Consider the following 17,481-nt stretch of genomic DNA (forward strand, 5'->3'; position numbering starts at 1 on the left):
AACAGTTTGAATTCTCTGTTTTTAAAAGCTGGAATATTTTATCTTCCATGATTTATAAATAAAAAGGTGGCATGATTTTTTTTGAAAGGTTTCTGTCACTTTCACTTCACCAACACAGTCTCTCCTTTAGGTTTCAGAATTCAGTCCAAAATAGATGTTACCTTAACTGCCATGGCTGGGAATGTGACCATCCGTTCCCCCACAATTCTGTTTTCCAAATGAGAATTCTATCCTGAGACACAAGGCTGTGCGTGACTGTGCACCTGCTGGTTAGTCTCATGAATGAGCTATTTTCAGAGTCCTCTGGAAACCTCTTGAGAATTGGGGTGATTCATTTCCTGAAGTTGTCTTGGGTTTGTGGAGCTCTTAAATGGAATGAACTTGGTGATGTACAAATAAATGGACTTTCAACATTATCACAGAGCAGGAGGGTTGCTGCCGTCATGTCTGGTAATAGACCAACACTGCACATTCAGTTTGCATTGAAAGTGGTACTAAGCTTTTGGCTCCTCACTATGGGCAAGGAAGAGATAGAATGAGTTCACTTATCCAAATACCTGCTTCCAAATTCACAGAACTCCAAAGTCTATCAACCAGAGGAGAACTTCTTGTAGAACACCCCCCTTAGCCTCCTGGTAAGGTTCGCTACATTGCTGCATAACTCTGCCGCTTGATGTGACTCCTTGCCTGCTCGTAGAGGTGTCAGTTTTAGTCATCTCAGTATAAGAGGAAGTGTTTAGATCGAGTGATGTCATGAAAAAGCTTTCCGTCAGTTCTAGTCTCCAGAGGGAATAAAAGTAAAATTGCAAAAATATGAGGAAAGTGAGAAAAAAAAGTTTGTATGTGATTAGAGAGAGCCCCAGAGGTCCTGTGATTTTAAAGAGAGCTCCGAGTGACTTCTGGGTTTGTATCAAGCAGATTCTTCCCACCCCCAGGCCCCTCAAGGGTCTCCTCTTGTTCCTCCCCTTCTTCTTCTTCCTCTTCTTCAATACAAAAGGGAATTTAAAATTAGTTCACTTGCTTACATGCTGCTTATTTTTCCAAGGGCTTGCTTCCTTGCCTTCAGACTTTTCCCAGGATAATATTTTTCCTCTAACTTTTTACTTTCCTTTTTTTTTTTTTTTAAAGATTGTAACTCTACCTCTCAAATACAGACAGAGGGAGAGATAGTAAGGTCTTCCACCCGCTGGTTCACTCCCCAGTTGGCCACAACGGCCGGCGCTTCACTGATCTGAAGCCAGAGGCCAGGTGCTTCTTCCAGGTCTCCCACGTGGGTGCAGGCGCCCCAAGCACTTGGGCCATCTTCTACTTTCCCAGGCCACAGCAGAAAGCTGGATCGAAAGAGGAGTTGCCGGGACTAGAGTCAATGCCCATATGGGATGCCGGCGCCACAGGTGGAGGATTAACCTACTGCGCCATAGCTCCGGCCCCACTTTTTACTTTCCTAATTTTTAAGATCACAAAAAGTAGGAAGAATACCTGTGTAATCTTCATCCAGAGTCATCAGTTGTTTGTTAATTTTTTGCCAGTTTGCCTTGATTCTATCATCAGTCTTTTCCCTCTTTTCTTTCCTTTTCTTCCTTTGTTCTTCTCCCTTCCCCCCCTCCCTCCCTCTCTCTATTTCTCTTTTTCTTTCTTCCTCCCTCCCTTCCTTCCTTCCTCCTATCCTTTTTAGCTCAATCATTTGAACAATAAGTTGCCTACATCATGTCTCTTCACAACTTAATATTTAAACATGTATCTCTACTAAGGACATTTTCCTATATAATCATAATGTCATATCAGTGCTTAAGAAAATTAACATGAACTCAGTATTACTTTTAGACTCTATTTTCTTAGTTGCCCTATTATGTCTGGTTCCCTTTCTTCCCTCATTCAGGATTTGGTCAATCTCGAAGAAACCTGTATTGAATTTACGTATTATGAATGCGTTTGCGCCTTTCCTTCCTCTGTTAACCAACTGAACCTCTGCCTTTTTATCTGTTTGCTTTTCATGCCCTTGGTGTCATCCAAGAGTCCAGAGCAGTGATCACAGAGAATGCCTTTCCTGATGCATCTGCCCAGAGTTAGAGGATAGTGCCCAGCTGGTGCGGTGGTCTCGGCCCTTTATTCGGGAGACACGTAACGTCAGATTGTCCTGACGCCGCTGTTGCTAAGTTTGGTGAAGTTTACGACTCTGAGTGCCCACTGGAAAACTGCATTTCCCCTGTGTCGTGATGAGTCATGTAGGAATAAGACTCTGAACATCCGAGTCCCTGACACTTCCAACAGGTGGTTTTAGCATCCAATGAAGCACCTGAAGTTTCCTCATTCCTTTATTGTTTTTAATTTTTGTTAGGTGGTATTCTCTGTTAATACAAGAAAAAAAAAAACCCTCCCTTCTTCAGTTCTCTCGCTTGCCATCATTAAAGACCCTTGCCCTATTTTCATCAGTGGTTAATCTGTTACCATCATTTTTCTCTTTTGTGTTCAAATTTTTCTAAATTTGGCCAGCTGGAGCGCCCATGAGGCTGGTCCCTGAGTCCTTTGGGGCTGGCTGTGCGAGTCTCTTAGGCTTCCTTTGTTTCTGGCACAAACGTCCTTGTGCTAGCCTAGCTCAGCCATTTCTCCAAGCAGTCCTGCTTGCTGGTCCTGGTGAACGTGGCCTGGAGCCGAGTGCTTGCCCCGGAGACTTTGCTCACCAGGATGCTCTCACTTGCCTTGGGCAGGTACAGTACCAACGAAGGGGAGACCTGGAAAGCCTTCACCTTCTCCGAGAAGCCCGTGTTTGTGTATGGGCTCCTCACGGAACCCGGCGAGAAGAGCACGGTCTTCACCATCTTCGGCTCCAACAAGGAGAACGTGCACAGCTGGCTCATCCTCCAGGTCAATGCCACAGACGCCCTGGGTAAGCCGTTGTCTCTGCCCTTTTCCCATAGACATTTACTGACCTCCTGTTGTGGGCAAAGCTGCAGCTTGGACATCAGGTACTTGGATGAGTTTATGATCCATTGGAGGAGAAGGGCACGTGCAAGTCAGTGACAAAGCCAGGGAGGTAAATGAGGCTGCACTGTGTTATTCCTCATGCCTTTGTGTCCTTGCGCAGTCCCTGGCACACAGCAGGCACGTATATGTCTGTTGAATATGTGGGTTGATGAATGAATGAAAAGCACTCTCCCATATCAGTAGTTCCAGGGGGACACAGTCAGTGAGTGCGCTTGACTGTCTGTGAAGCAGGGTGCTGGTGATGCGGAGGCCTCTCCAAACCATCGAGGGTACAGCCACGACCTGCCCGTCTAGATGTGGGACATGGAAGGAAGTAGGCAGGGTGAAAATCCTCTGTCCTCTCCCTGTCCCTCCACACTACTTGTCCTTTCCTAACTCTGCCTTGGCTGGCGTCATCCCGGCTGCCTGCTCATTCCTGCTCATCCCCACCCATCAGGCTCCACTGGTTGAAATCCCTTTGTTGTTTCAGGGTCCAATCTGATGTCCCAGCTGGAAGACACCCCCCTCTGCTCTGTACCCAGACCTAAGTACACTCATCACAGCTTGAATGACACAGCTGAATGCTGTGTGTACCTTAAAAACAAGAACGTGTGCATATCTGTGTTTTATCTGCTGGGTAGCCTGGTAGCCTTTCAGTAGGGATTTCATGAAGACTTGTGGATTTGAATTGCATTTCACGGATAGCTGTGCCTCAGCTTCAGGGTGGTATTTGATCATACTACAGAAACATAAGAAAAGACATGAAACACCCATGTAAACATGGGCACAGTTTGCCCTTGGGGTAGTAAGCACACACTACGTATGTTTCTAAGTTGAGTGACCATGCAAGTTGTCTTGCCATGTCTCACCTTCCTGCTGTGAAAGTCCTGTCCCTTCAAGTGGGGCAGGTGAATTCTCCATTGCTCTGGGACCATGCTGCCAGGTGTGCCCAGACAACCCGAGGAAGCAGGCAGGGAACAATGCCCCTGACAAGAGATTCAAGCTTCCCCTGATGACTGTGGAAAGAGGACACCCCCAGGTTCGTGTTTCAAAAAGGAAATGCTGAGTATCCTAAAGTAATTCCGAAGTTTGCGTGGTGCCCAAAGGTGGCTCTCCTCTTCCCAGCTTTCTCAGGCTGACTCAAGTCCGTTATGGCCTTGGGACAGCTCCTGAGGTCTGTGGCTTGCTGGTGGCACAGGATGGACAGGAAGTGGTGAGCAGGGCAACCCTGCATGGGCCTGCCTCTCACGCTCTATACTGTACTTCTCTCCCCCCAGGGGTTCCTTGCACAGAGAACGACTACAAGCTCTGGTCACCATCTGATGAGCGGGGGAATGAGTGTTTGCTTGGACACAAGACTGTTTTCAAACGGAGGACCCCGCACGCCACATGCTTTAACGGAGAAGACTTTGACAGGCCGGTGGTTGTGTCCAACTGCTCCTGCACCCGGGAGGACTATGAGTGGTGAGCTGTTCTGCCATGGCTGGGGAATCACTGTGTGTTTTATTCACTTAGCAGTGCAGGGGGAGAAGACTAAGGCATGGGCACTCTGCCAAGTAAGGCAAGGAAGAGAAAGGAGCAAGTACCGAGCAAGCATCTTGTATGTGCAGGAACACGAGGCGCTTCTTACACAGGTTGTCCTTGGTACAGCCACGTACTGCGTGTTGTGCAGCCACCCAGGGAAGCCTCAGCAACTTATTCAGGAGCAAATAGCTCTCGAGTGTCTGTCCACGAGCGCAACTGAGGAACGGAAATGTCAGAATTTTCCGTCGTGGGTAACTCTTTTTCCTTTGGACCCCTTTTCTAAGAGGATTTATGTCCTTGTCTGAAATGAGGAGTGTTAGTGTGTGTATTTTTGGCATCATTCATTATTTCTTGAGCAAAACATCCCAGGCACTGCTGAGAATGCTAAAAGTGGAAGAAGTGACATGGGAGGAAGTAACTGTGACAGGCGATGCAAAACAGCAGGTGACTTGAAGGGGCATCGGTTTCTTCCCCTGTGATTAATGAAAGGAAGTGGAGGGCTGTGATTTGCTGTTTGGGAACTGGGAAATTTCTAGATGAAGCAGTGTTTGAGGTGGGCATGAAGGAAGCAAGTGGGTGTACAGGGAGGTGGCCCTGCGGCCATGTGGCAGGGGCATGCAGGCGTGGAGCCAGGAAAGTGTGGCAGGGTACATGGAGCGGGCAGAGAGTGGAGAGGAGGCTGAAAGAGAATGTATGGTCAAAGTAGCAACCCTAGAGGATATGCGCCTGATCCCATCAGCCCCGTCAGCCTTGGAGGGCGTTTGAGGCAGGCCGAAGGTCAGAAGAGAGCTGCACTAGGGGCAGACAGTTGTGGCAGTGGAGGATCTGGGGTCCCAGAGCCCCCGACTGTCTCAGCGGTAATAACTCAGCAGATGGTCGTTGCAGGTTGGTCAGCGGTAACAGCAGAGCACAGACACTGAATAGAGACACAGAACTCAATTTCAGTGGGAGCCGAGGCACAGAGGCAGCCACGCATACCTTGGCTGAAGCCAGAAACTTCTCATGTGTTCTAGGTGAGAGGTTGGAACAGGGACTCGGAGTAAGTCTTTCAGGCTTCATAGGCTGTGTGGTTTCTGTGGTCTCTTGTTGTAACCGCTGAGCTGTGTCCGTGGAAGCTCCAGTAGATGAGTGACGTCTGTCGTGGATAAATGGTCCTGGCCGTGATCCAGTGAAACCTTATTTACAGAAGCAGCCAGCCAGGGGCAGACGTTTAGCCTAGTGGTTAAGGTGCCTGCGTCCCACATCAGAGTGTGTGTTTGATTCCTGGCCATGGCTCCTGACTTTGACCTTGACTTTCTGTCAGACCCTGGGAGGCAACAGTGCTGGTTCAGGTAGGTCCCTGTCCCTCAAAGGGGAGACTTGGATTGAGTTCCTGGCTCCTGGCTTCAGCCTCAACCCGGCCCTGACCATTGCAGGTGCTCTGGAAGTGAATCAGCACATGGGGGCATATTTCTCTCTCTCTCTGAAATAAATTTGTACAAACAAAAAGCCACCCAGATTTGGCCTCTGTCCCACACCAGTGCTTCTAGAACTTCCATGTGCCTATCACTCGCTTGGGGGCTTAAAATGCAAGCGCTGCCTTGGGGATTCTGGATTGTGCAGTTCTTCATGCAGGTGCAGCTTCCGCCTGCCCCGGGAGCAGCAAGGCTTAATCCAGATGGGACAGTCCTTCCCTTCCAAGGTCACAGCACAGATGGGTCCCGGGGATGTCAGCCCAGTGCTGTTTGCCTTCCAGTATTCTGCTGTAGACACCCTGGAGTTGTCATTGTCATCTGGGACTTCTTGGCCTCAGGTTGTCCTCCCTGCGCTGATGGACACTGTAGAGGCCCCGGTCCTGGAACAGGTGTCTGTTCCCTTTCGCTCCTGTTCTCCAACCCAATGAGTACAGGTAACCTCCACCTATAGGTTTTGCTTCCCTTAAAGTAGCCATCCAGGATGGAACAGATTAGAAAAAAAAACAAACCTGCTACAGGCCACATGAGAGGGTGAGGCTGATAGCCCCCAGGAAGTTCATTTCAGGCCATCCTGCAGTTGATGTAGCTGTTAGAAAGAAGCCAGCCTGAGTGTGTGGCTCTTGGTGGGGTTGGACTGGGCGGGGGGTTGGGTGGGGGTGGGAATGGAAATGGTCCCCAGATGGAAGACAGGAGCTGAGGTAAAGACAAGTGAGCTTAAGAGTGTCTGCCTGTGACTGCAGCTTCTACTGACTGAAAACTGACTTGAAAATCAGGTTCTGTCCAATAGTCTTTTTCAACCTCGCAGGGAAGCCAGCTCTTGGCCTGTGCAGTCCCAGATCTCAGTCCCTTATGTCCTTGTACCTCCCCACATTGCCAGGAAGTGCGTGGCTTTCCGAGTCTTGACAGCGCCTCCTAAAAAGTGGTGTATTTTATATTCCACCCCTGCACATAATGTATGTGTTGATACGTACCCGCCTGTCATTAGGACAGTGTTTTTATGGGACGGCATTTCCTTTGACTTGTGGACTGCCTTGGGTAATCTCTCTGCAGGGAGGGGAGGGAGCTGGTCTTGGTGTTTCTCAGTCTGTGGGGTCATGACTTCCCAGAGAGAAAGTTGCCTGAGAAGGGTGCCTTAGATGCTTGGGCCCTGCACCCCATGGGAGACCAGGAGAAGCACCTGGCTCCTGCCATCGGATCAGCGCGGTGCGCTGGCCACGGCGGCCATTGGAGGGTGAACCAATGGCAAAAGGAAGACCTTTCTCTCTATCTCTCAGTCTGTGGGGTCATGACTTCCCAGAGAGAAAGTTGCCTGAGAAGGGTACCTTAGATGCTTGGGCCCTGCACCCCATGGGAGACCAGGAGAAGCACCTGGCTCCTGCCATCGGATCAGCGCGGTGCGCTGGCCACGGCGGCCATTGGAGGGTGAACCAATGGCAAAAGGAAGACCTTTCTCTCTATCTTTCTCTCTCCTCACTGTCCACTCTGCATGTCCAAAAAAAAAAAAAAAATCAAAGTGGCTATTCAGCAGACGGGAACCAATTTCATGGAGGGGACCTATTGGATGCAGTAGTAAAAGCCAGAGCGTTTTGAACAGTGCTCTACAAATGCTAAGTGTTGATTATGGTGTGCTACACACAAACCACTTTGCTCTGGTCTAGTTCTTTCATTGAGGAAATGTTTGTTGAATTGCATAAAGTAAGCTTTTTCTGGTGGAGCACATGAACATAGAAAAAAAATCCCTTTGGGCTGTAGAATTTATAGCTTGAACAGGGTTTGGGGAAATAAGTGACACAGTTGCATTTTATTTTTTTTAATGTTTATTTCTTTAATTTGAAAGAGCACGTACATGAGAACACGCTCCCATCTGCTGGTTTACTCCCCAAATGACCACAATATGGTCAGTGATGGGTCGGGCTGGAGCCAGGCCAGGGACAGAGACCCAAGCATCTGCCTCCCGGGGTGAGTGACAGCAGGCAGCTGGAATGGAGAATGGAGCTGAAGCCCCCACCCAGGCACTCGAGCGTGGGATGCAGGCATCCTCTGTGGCATCTTAGCTGCTGACTGCACACCAGCCCCCTCTCCCTGCCTCGTGTCAGAGTTGTCAAGTGGGCCGAGAAGTCACGCAGTTGAGACCAGAGCTGAGATGCCACTGGGGTCTCCTCCTTCCCACACCAAGCTGCTGCCCACTGAGCTGGAAGATGTGACTCCCAAATCACCGGAAGTCTTAGGGTGAAGCAAGCTGCTGGTTTGCAGTGTGTAGGATGAGGAACTTAACTTAAAATGATGTAAATGGCTTATGGACAGTCTTAAACAATGTTGAATCCTTAGTAAAAATACATTGTTTTTAAAAATATTACTCTCAGGGACTGGCACCTGCAGTGCCGGCATCCATGTGGGCACCACTTTGAGTCCTGGCTGCTCCACTTCCAATCCAGTTCTCTGCTATGGCCTGGGAAAGCAGTAGAAGATGGCCCAGAGCCTTGGGCCCCTGCACCCACGTAGGAGACCTGGAAGAAGCTCCTGGCTTCGGATTGGCACAGCTATGGCCATTGCAGCCAGGGGAGTGAACCAGCAGGCAGAAGACCTCTATCTCTCTCTCTCTCTGCCTCTCCTTCTCTCTCGGTGTGTAACTCTTTCAAAGGAATAAATAAATCTTTTTTTAAAAATGTTACTCTTCAAAAATTTATTTTTTAATTATGCTGATTATGCCAAGCCGTGCCATTGGGTGCTTGTAACTCTAATATTTGCTGCTAATTTTTTTCAACAAAGAGAGGGCAGGCCCAGAATCTTTGGGTGGGGAATTGGACCTATCTAACATTTAGTAGTATTTGGGGGGCCGGCATTGTAGCATATCATTTAAGCTGCTGCCTGCATCGCCAGCATCCTGTCTGGGCACTGCTTTGAGTCCTGGCTACTCCACTTTCAATCCAGCTCCCTGCTAACAGCCTCGCAAAAGTAGCAGAAATGAACTAAGGGCTTGGGCCCCCTGCACCCGCGTGGGAAGCTCCTGGCTTTGGCCTGGCCCAGCTCAGGCCGTTGTGGCCATTTGGGGAGCAAACCAGCAGATGGAAAATCTTTCTTTCTTGCTCTCACTCTGTCTCTTCCTCTCTCAGTGTGTATCTCTGCCTTTCAATAAATAAATAATTTTTTTAAAAAGTAGTGTTTGAGGCCGGCGCCACGGCTCACTAGGCTAATCCTCCGCCTTGCGGCGCTGGCACACTGGGTTCTAGTCCCGGTTGGGGCGCCGGATTCTGTCCCGGTTGCCCCTCTTCCAGGCCAGCTCTCTGCTGTGGCCTGGGAGGGCAGTGGAGGATGGCCCAAGTGCTTGGGCCCTGCACCCCATGGAAGACCAGGATAAGTACCTGGCTCCTGCCATCGGATCAGCGTGGTGCGCTGGCCGCAGCGCAGCGGCCATTGGAGGGTGAACCAACGGCAAAGGAAGACCTTTCTCTCTGTCTCTCTCTCTCTCACTGTCCACTCTGCCTGTCCAAAAAAAAAAAAAAAGTGTTTGGTTTTGCATGATTTGTGTCATTTCTGTATATTTATGGCATATCATAGTGACTTTCCACTTGGGATTCTGATGGAAAGCTGCTTCTGAAGGTGTATTTCAGTGCAACAAAATGAGTGTTCTTTAAAGGGCCATGTTAAGTAACTAACACAAGTGATAGGAAGGATGTTCTGTAAAAGTCAACAGTGGTTACAAGTGCCTGGAATCATAAATGACGTCCAATTGCCTTTGCAGTGACTTTGGCTTCCGGATGAGTGAAGACTTGGCATTAGAGGTGTGTGTTCCAGATCCAGGATTTTCTGGAAAGTCCTCCCCTCCAGTGCCTTGTCCCGTGGGCTCTACGTACAGGCGATCAAGAGGGTACGTATCAGGCTCACAGGGGTCTCCCGGTAGTCAGGGAAGAGAGAACCACTGGGGATCCATGCATGTCCCACATTCTAGAATTCCATGTTGGCGGGTTGCAAGTAGTTTGGGCAACATTTAGTGTCTCCTACACGCAGTGTCCAAAAAGTTCTGAGTCTGTAAGCTTCTCAGTGACTCTGGGAGCCTCTACAGTCCTGACTTGCATGGGGAGACCTCTTCAGAGGCATTTACTGAAGAGATGTGTGTCAAAGTCTAGCCCAGGCTACTGCTCTCGCTAGTCTGGGCCTGCTGATTTATCAACGCAGCTGATTCTGGGAGACTGCAGGGCCTCCCTCTGGGTTTCTTGAGAGGTGGACAGATGGAATGTGTTCTCCACAAGCAGGGAGTACCTCCCCAGTTGGGCTGCCTTTCTGACTGTTCTCTGATGTTTCTGACTTCTTGCTTTGGCGGGGTGACAGCTACCGGAAGATTTCTGGGGACACCTGTAGTGGAGGAGATGTTGAGGCACGGCTGGAAGGAGAGCTGGTCCCCTGTCCCCTGGCAGGTAAGAGAGGTGGTTTCTCCCCTTTGACTTAATTCACCGCTGTAGCCCGGGTGCAGGCTTGTAGCTCTAACCCAGTAGGGAACATGATGGAAATGACAACATCATGGAGATTCCTTTTCCCTAACCTGAGTATCCAAAGTCGACTTGCGCATAGCCTTCTGCTTCTGCGGGAATAGAAACTAGTTTGCATTGGTTCAGTTTTTTGAAGGCAGCTCCTTTGTTGAGAAATATTTGCTCAGTGTGGAAGGTGTGGGGGACTGCGGGGTGCCCCCAGGCTTTTGTGTCTGCCTTGATTCCTTTGTCAAAGTTGAATACGAAGACACTTGTGCCTTCTTAGGAAGCAGCTAAGTGGTCTGTTTCAGTTTTAACATAATTATACTTTAGTGGAATTTTACAGATTTTCATGTACTTTTCAGTGTGTTGCCAATCCTATTCACAGCCCAATGAAGTAGATATTATCAGCCCCAACTTTATTTTTTTTAATATAAGGAAGTAGGCATCTTCAGAGGACAGGGTTAAAGGACTTAGCTAAGGTGTACCCATCCAGAAAGCGACAAAGTGAAGAGTTAGATTCCGAGCCCCACGCTTGTCATTGGACTTCACCCAAATGGCAAACGAGTCATTCTCATTATTTTAGATGAGCACGATGCCTGCCCATTAAGAAAAAACTTCATTAGAGTGATTACATGTGCTCTACAGATTGTAGTGTGTTCCAAAGCATGTTTTAAGTTGATGTAGTGGTGATGGAACGCGTTCAGGTATTTCTAATGTAGACGTGAAATTACTCTGCCTACAGGAGAGCTTGGGGCTCAGCCTCCGCTCTGTCTTCTCTGGGTTTCTGCTTATTCAGTGAGAGCCCTTCTGTGATCACAGCCCTTCCACCCGCTCACGTGTCTCCTGCCTCCATGGAGAGGAGGCCGCCCTCCCGCCGCGGCGTGCTGTGGAATGGAGCAGCCACGGCGCCCAGTGGGTCACGGGGAACGTGCGTTGTCTTCCAGAGGCAGGGCCCAGCAGCCCTCTGGTTTGCTCGCTGCTTGCCAGCTTGCCTTGCTGTTTTTCATGCTAAGCTCGTTAGTCCCTTAATTTAATCTTCCATCATTACCAGGGTAATTAACATACCTCACTGCGGAGGCTCCCAGAGAACCACGGCTCCCGCAGATTCCTTCAAATGAGCAGATGATACTCAAATCTCCTCCTCACAAGAGCCATTAGCCACGAGGGCTTGGGCTAGGATGCTGTGAGCCATTGCACCGAAGGGGCTGGAGTGCGTCCTCTGTAATAAATATTTTTAAAGGTAATTAGCGAGGGACAAAAAAATTTTTTTTAAGCCATCTAAACTGGCAGCAAAGGGAAACTGACAGGAGAAACAGAACAGAGGATGAAGTGGAGAAGTCTCCCTTTCAGTGTAGGCTGCCTCCTAAAGGTCAAAGAAAAAAAAAGGGCATGGACTCGCAAAGCTGGTTTCCTAGGACTACCGGGAACCATCACATCTGTGCAGGGGTGACGTTATCTCAGCAACTGGAAGGATTTGAAAAATATAGTCATTTTTCTTCCCTTTTAATTACTGTAAAAACACGCATGTCCAGGCTGTGCTGTGCCTGGCCAGCGTTGGCCAAGAATTCTGTAGCTTCTCTAGGGTAAATGTTGAGACACGTGCTCCTCTGTGCCCAACCCTAAGTTGAGTATTTCTGGACGTAGGCTCTGCGATGGGGCATTAGTTTCTTAGAAGATACAGAGTTAACAGGGTGGGGTTTCTAGTTGCTGGAGAGAGATGGGGGCATAAGGCTGGCTTCTGTGGACGGAGTCCTCACGGGCCCTGCCTCTTGACTCCCCCTCCCTCCCTGGGAATGGCAGTGGGAAGGTTTTCTGGAAAACAAAAAGGAGAGATTGGTTATCATGTGGAGGTACCTTAGATGGCTTTGAAGTGAAGTGAGACCAAAGAAAAATGGCAGACTTTTACCATATTAAAATTTTAGGTGGATTTATTTATTTCTACATTTTGTTTATTAAGGAGAGAGAGGCAGAGAAAGAGAGAGCCCCTATCTGCGGCTCACCCCTACAGATGCCACAATGGCTGGGTTGGGCCGTGCTGAGGCTGGGAAGCAGGAGTCGATCCAGGTCTCCCGTGTGGGCGCAGGGGACCTACGCACTTGCACCATCACCAGCTGCCGCCCAGGATGTGTGTTGTCAGGAGCAGGGCTCTGGGTGGAATCTGGTGACTCTGATGCAGGACCTGACCAAATGCCCACCCTGGGCTTACCTTTTGGTGCATAATCTTTGTAATGCAGGTGACTCATACTTGCTTTCACTGAATGCATGGAGTGGGGGCGGGGGCACTAACCAGCCATGCAGATTTGCATTTTGGTCCCATGTGCAGCGTCCTGTGAAAATAGATGCTCTTTTGAAAAAACTTTTTTTCTAATATCTTTTTACTGTGAGTCTCTCTAGGGAGATGACCCAAGTACCAAACATTTGGTTAGCAACACAGGCTCATACCAGCAGAGTGTTGCCCTGAGTTGTGCCCTGAGGCATGATGGGCCCAGCTGCCTCTAATCCTCCTTCCTCCGAAGCCCTCTCCTCTGTGATGGGATGGCATTTCTCTAAGTCTTGCTTGTGTGTTCTCTGCCGGCTTCTCTGGGTCAGTGCTTGTTTATCCACTCATTGTAAATGATTTTGCCTAGGTAGGCATACATGAGGTGCCTAATAATGACAGACACGCACAGGAGCGCAAGGGCTGGGAGAGGTGGGTGGAGGCAGCCACCCCCACGCGTCCCCCCACATTCATGGTCTGCAGGCTTTAGAGTGGGTGCCCCACACACGGGCGCTGGGGAAGGATCTGGGTGTCGGCCCAGCTGCATCCTTGGTGTCCAAGCGAGAGCACTTCCTGTAACCAGCTGGTTGTCTGACATCAGGGCAGGTGCTCTGGGCTTGTATTCCTGAATCCTGAAAGATGGTGGTGGCAGGATAATGCTGTGACTGAAACATAGCCTGTGGACCCAGACCGCCTGGGTTCCGATCTTCGTTCTGCCACTGCCTGGTTTTGTGACCTTGGGTGAGTTACTTCACCTCTCTGATCTCAGTTTTTCTCATTTGTCAAATTGAATTCCATCACAGCTGTTAGAGCATCAAGCCGTGCCCTTACTCGCCCTAAGTATATTGCATGAGAATCTGTTGAGGCAGGAAGAGTCTTTCTGAAACTGATGTTGTGGAACATTTTGTAAAGAGTTGCGAAAAGATGTCTGATTACCGTTTGAGCATCTTGATAGGTTGGACGAATTGCCACGTGTCCTTGTGAACAACATGAGTGAGGGAGCCAGTTGGTTGGAAAAGTTAGTTACGAGTGTTCAGCCTCTAGTGGTCTCTGGTCAGCCAGATCGTGGAGTTGCGGGGTGCGGGCATCACAAGGGAGTGTGTGGTGGTTGGTGTCGCCAACCTCCTGACGACTTGAGGCTGAGCTCAGCAACGTGCGTGTTGAAGCGTGCGTTCCGCAGGGTCTTGATCTTTAAGAAGATGTACCAGACGCTTGCAGATGCAAAGAGATCCCTGGAGCAAGTGACTTGCTCAAGGCTGGAACGTGGTTCCACTGCACACCTTCCGACTCTGGATTCCTTGGCTCTGCCACGCGATCCCCACCACCAGTGGGCACGAGGAGTTTGCATGGGAGAAGAGTAGCTCAGAGGTGCTAGGACCTCAGCGGCATACCCTGGGCCCAACCTCCCGGGTGTGTTGTGTGTCTCTGGCAGAAGAGAACGAGTTCATCCTGTACGCCACGCGCAAGTCCATCCACCGCTATGACCTGGCTTCCGGAACCACGGAGCAGTTGCCCCTCACTGGGTTGCGGGCAGCAGTGGCCCTGGACTTTGACTATGAGCACAACTGCCTGTATTGGTCTGACCTGGCCTTGGACGTCATCCAGGTGAGTCAGCCCTTGGTCTGTGCTGGGGGCTGGGCCTTGCTAGTATCCAGTACTGATGAACTTTAAGCAGAAAGGCCCAAGGAGATGGGTGAGTGAGGGTTTGTGTGTGGTAACTCATCTCAGGGCTGGCAGGTGAAGCTTTGCAGTTTTCTGTCGTATTTTTCTTTCCCTGCTACCTCTGTCTAAATAGGAAGGATAAAGGAAGCCACGCGGCACTGGCCAGCTTGTAAATGAGGTCTCATTTTTCCTGCTGGAGAGGCTTGGGATTAGCAATGTAGGATTTATAGTCATTCCCTATTGTGCCTGCTGCCTCATCAGCATCTCTTGCCAAGCCATGGCCTAGTAACACTTGCCCAAACTAGAGCTCACGCCATTATCTACTTGAGTGTTCTGAATTCAGACCAGAACCAGGAAGTCAGCATTTGAGATCCCTGGACAGGCCAGGGTAGAGAGACAGAAACTGAAACCCAGGCGTTTCAAAGGAGGGCTGCCTGATCTTTATTGCTTGTCTGTGTCACCCTTCTGAGAAGCGGTTCCAACCTGCCTTATCTAGATTCCCAGCCCAGCAGACACAATTTACAGTGCCTGGGTGTTTAGGGGTGAGGTCGGGGTGGGGCTGTCCCAGCAAAAGCACCTGACAGCTGAGCGTCTCTCAAGGGAGGATGATAAAAGCAGACACAAGAACTTGAAAATCGCAGCAGGCAGTTGCATGTATTAAGAGCAGACCCATGCCTGCGTCTGGCCTTCTTGCTACGCAGCTCATAGTTGAGCAGTCAGTGTCCCTAATGACATGCAGAGGAGTATCCATGAGTAAATTCTGTTTCAAGCAGGAAGCCGTAATGCATTCTGGAAATGCTTTTGTTCAAACGCAGCTCAGTGACCAGGAGGGCCCCATCCCGTTGCCAGTCCAGCCGCTTGAATAAAGGGCTGCTGCCCCAGGACTGATTTGGCAGGAGGTCATTTGAGCATTTCCTACTGTGTTTTTTGAACTCTTTTTGTCTCTTTAGCGCCTCTGTTTGAACGGGAGTACAGGACAAGAGGTGATCATCAACTCTGACCTGGAGACGGTAGAAGCTTTGGCTTTTGAACCCCTCAGCCAATTACTTTACTGGGTGGACGCAGGCTTTAAAAAGATCGAGGTATGTGGATTCCCGGGTTATTCGTGATGAAGCGAGCAGGTGGAGTGCCTGGGCTTTGAGCCAGGTTGATGCAGAGCTGGGAGCCAGAGGGTCAGAAGAGGCTGGACATTTCCAGAGAGTGGCCCTGGTCGGCTTCTGGAAAAGCAGGGATGGTGTCAGATGATGGGCTGCCACAAAGGGCCCACGTGAGAGAGGGTGCCCGGATCCATCAGGGATGTCATTGGGACACCTGAGACTTTCTGTTTTGGCTGGCAGGAACATAAGAGTAATAACGTTAATGATAATGCCATATGATGCTGTTACAATAAGTCTAGTGCCCCTGTCTTCACTCAGAGCGGTGATGGTGATCTCTTTATCACCATGATTGTCAGTCCACACTTCACCTGTCTGCAACCTTGCGATTCAGGAACTCCCGCTCTATGTACCCATGGCGACACCAGGGAAATAAATGGGTCCAACCCAGCAAAATCATTGTCTTGAGGAACAAAAGGACTTTCAACTGCCGCAAATCACTGCTGAGGCCCTGGGCATGGCCACAGTGCGTCTTTGTAATGTATCCCTTTGGAGATAGGGTGCAGAGGCGGGGGTGGGAGGAGGGAGCAGCACAGTGGGAGCCAGGAGACACAGGGTGCCAGGAGGAGTTGCAAGATACCACACTCAGCCTGGCGAGGGAGACTGGGGTTGGGCTTTACTATGCAGGCTAAAGTAGCAGGGGCAAGGGATTCATTCCGTCCAAGCTTTGGATTCTTCACGTCCAAGAGGAAGGTTCATTTGTTCACTCAGCCGAACCACCAGGGCTCGCTGAGTGTGTGATCTGTGCCAGGTCTTTCCTCACGTTCTGATGCTGCAAGACGCACCAGCTCCTGGTCAGAGAGTGTGGACCTCAGCCGAGGAAGTAGAAAACTTCGGAAATAAAGAATGGGGCTCAGTGCTACAGAGAACATGGAGCAGACTGTTATGGCAGTGTGCTTGGGGAGTGGGCAGCGTTAGGAAACGTGGGCGGGGAAGCCTCCTGAAGAGGTGGCCCCTGAGCTGAGCCTGACCCAGGGAGGATAAGAACAGCCTCTCCGGGCAGGGATGTTGCACAGGCGCCTGAGATGCACTTAACCACTGCACCGAACACCTGCCCCTCTCCTTGCTTGTAATTGCTTGAGGCCAGGGCTTTGCTAGGCACTAGAAAAGGTGCACAGGAGGCCTGAGGCCTGTGGGGTGACCGCTGTAAAACCCAAGTACGGCTTGTGCAAAGTGCCGTAAGATGTCTGTGAGCAGAGCTGCTGCTGCGCTTTGATCCAGTGGCTCAGAAAGCCAGGAAAGGAGGTGAGCCTACAGGGAGTTGGGAAGGAAAGTGACCATTGATTTGAGTGGACAGTGGCGAGGGCAGGCTGGCATGGGATATGGCAGGAGCTGTGGGGAGAGACGTGTGTCAGGCTTGGAGAACCACGAGATGGCCCCCAAGTTGAAGCAGGGGAGAGAGAGAAGGGGGCTGCTGTGTGGACTCTGCAGTGCCAGGCTGGGGGATGGAGACTGGTTTGTGGCCAGTGTGGAGTCCTTGGTGGCTGTGAGCATGGAGTGACATGGGCTGGATAAGTAAGCTCATGCAGACGGAGCACTTACCGGCCTTGGTGCAGCTGCGATTGCACCTTGGACTGGGGCTCCCGTCTCTCCTGGGCTTTGTGGTAAGGTGGGGAAATTGTCACCGAGCCAGAGAAGGGAAGAGCCCTCCCAGACTGGAAGCCGGGACAGTTCCTGGCTGCGTCTGGCCAGGGATCGGGCAGGTGCAGAGGGAGTTTGTACACAGGCAGGCTGTGCGCAGGAGCCTTTGGCCGTGCCGGTCTCCTGGAGGGGCTTGGATTCATCATACCCTTTCGGCTTCTCTCTGTGCCAGGTAGCCAATCCAGATGGTGACTTCCGACTCACCGTCATCAATTCCTCGGTGCTGGATCGGCCCCGGGCCCTGGTCCTTGTGCCCCAAGAAGGGTAAGTGTGCCCGCCCCTCAGAGGGAACCAATCCGTGACTGACATTGCAACAAAGGGTTCTCACCAGATAGGAACTGAAGCATGGAAACCTT

General features: G+C 50.3%; 1 protein-coding gene across 3 annotated transcripts in view; it reads left to right on the forward strand.

Moving 5' to 3' along the window:
• SORL1 (sortilin related receptor 1) overlaps positions 1-17,481 on the forward strand; it is a 176,073-nt gene that overhangs the window by 80,580 nt on the left and 78,012 nt on the right. For all 3 annotated transcript variants that reach the window (NM_001082664.1, XM_008258525.4, XM_008258528.4), the window contains 7 exon segments: positions 2,709-2,887; positions 4,242-4,428; positions 9,685-9,810; positions 10,272-10,357; positions 14,101-14,273; positions 15,281-15,412; positions 17,298-17,389. In NM_001082664.1, coding sequence (NP_001076133.1) covers positions 2,709-2,887; positions 4,242-4,428; positions 9,685-9,810; positions 10,272-10,357; positions 14,101-14,273; positions 15,281-15,412; positions 17,298-17,389 — 975 coding nt within the window.

This window comes from Oryctolagus cuniculus, chromosome 1, assembly GCF_964237555.1.
Source record: "Oryctolagus cuniculus chromosome 1, mOryCun1.1, whole genome shotgun sequence".
NCBI lineage: Eukaryota > Metazoa > Chordata > Mammalia > Lagomorpha > Leporidae > Oryctolagus > Oryctolagus cuniculus.